At 56.0% G+C, this 1,594-nt stretch overlaps 1 protein-coding gene across 1 annotated transcript in view; it reads right to left on the bottom strand.

Annotated features, from left to right (window-relative positions):
* The window catches only part of PGM5 (phosphoglucomutase 5), a 168,704-nt gene extending 167,116 nt beyond the window's left edge, over positions 1–1,588 (bottom strand). Inside the window, exon 1 of the mRNA XM_008066062.1 lies at positions 1,500–1,588. Within this exon, the coding sequence (XP_008064253.1) occupies positions 1,500–1,577 (78 nt within the window). The 5' untranslated portion in view covers positions 1,578–1,588. The remainder of the gene's footprint in view (positions 1–1,499) is intronic.
* Between the last annotated feature and the right edge of the window lie 6 nt (positions 1,589–1,594).

Consider the following 1,594-nt stretch of genomic DNA (forward strand, 5'->3'; position numbering starts at 1 on the left):
GCGGGCTCAGGCAATCCACTCACCTCAGCCTCCCAAAGGAGCGGGATTACAGGCTGAGCCTCCGAGCCTGGTTTATGTATGCACATTTAAAAAAAATCATTCAAGAGGTGGTAGGATCCCAGTATGGAATGTGGAATGTGGCAAAACACTGTAATTTTGTTACAATGTTTAAAACAACTTCACGGAAGGGAATGTGGGGAAAAGTTGCCAAGCTAAGTAACTTTGGAAATGACTAGAGTCTGTTAGACAAAGGATGAAAGAATCTGAACATAAACACTATACTCTATTTGATAAAGTCAGTTTATCAACTTTATTGGGGTCTGGCTAAACAACTCTGATAGTACTTTGTACGCGGGTGACAGATGGTGGGAGCTGGGTTTGTCATCGTTGGAGAGGAGGTTACACATAGCAAGGGGAAGAGGTTAGAATGTACCATGTGACCAGGGCTCGGTGGCTCAACCTGTAATCCCTCGCCTTTGGGAGGCTGAGGTGAATGGATTGACTGAGCCCGCGGGTTCGAGACCCGCCTGGGCAACTTGCGAGACCTCATCTCTACAATAAATCAAAAACTAGCCGTGCGTGGTAGCGCGCGCCTGTAGTTCCAGCTACTTGGAAGGCTGAGGCGGAAGGATCGCCGGAGCCCAGCAGGTCGAGGCTGCGGTGGCCGGGAACGGCCACTGCACTCCAGTCTGGGAGACGGAGTGAGACTCCAACTCAAAAAAAAAAAGAAAGAAAGAAAGAAAGAAAGCCACTGCAAAGCTCATTTCAGACCATTTAGCGATAGGCCTCTTTGGGGAACTGAGCTCAGTCTGCTAAGCATCAAACACATTGATCCTCCCCATCCCTACCCTAATCAAATAAGTCATTCAGTAATTCCACTGGGTTAAGGAACCAGTGATATTAAAAACCTTCAGGGCCCACTCTTGCCGAATGACAGGGATCAACACGGGGGAGTGGGGTGCGCGCGCGTGTGTGCTCGCGCGCGCGCTGAGACAACCCTACTGTAAAACTTGGCAGAGCTAAGATTTAGGGGGCACGAGAATTATTGCAAAAAAAGAGGGGGAGCGGGGGAAACTATGTTGGGAGCCGAAAGAAGCCCGGGGCGAGGGGAGGCGGCAGCGAACGCGGTTGGAACAATAGGTAAAACCCGGAGCTGGGGTGGAATGAAAAGGGCTGGGGAAGAGAACTTCGAAAAGAGAAACGAGCAGGTGCGGGACGCGGGCAGAGTCGGGGGAGAGTTCAGGGCTCGTCGCGGGGCTCAAAGAAGGGCGGGGCCCCTCCAGGCTTTTCAGGGCGGTGGGTGCCAAGAGAAGCCGGGTGCCCCGGGCGCTCCGGGGAGGCTGCGAGCGCGCGGCGGGGGTGGGACGCTGGAGGGGAAGACGTGGGCCCGTAGTGGGGCGGGGGGCTCTCAGAGGGGATCCGGAGGCCTTGGGGGGACAGGAGCAAGGAGGGGGGCGGCGGCGGCGCGGCGAGACGCGAGGGGCGCGCCGGTCACTCACCCCGTTGGCCGCGGCCATCTGCACCACGATCTCGGTGGCGGTCCTGCTGAAGTACCTGCCGTCGCTGCCCACCACCATGGTGCAGCCCTGGCGGT

The sequence above is a fragment of the Carlito syrichta genome, unplaced genomic scaffold (genome assembly GCF_000164805.1).
Source record: "Carlito syrichta isolate Samal-C Ts95f unplaced genomic scaffold, Tarsius_syrichta-2.0.1 Scaffold308839, whole genome shotgun sequence".
NCBI classification, from domain to species: Eukaryota; Metazoa; Chordata; class Mammalia; order Primates; family Tarsiidae; genus Carlito; species Carlito syrichta.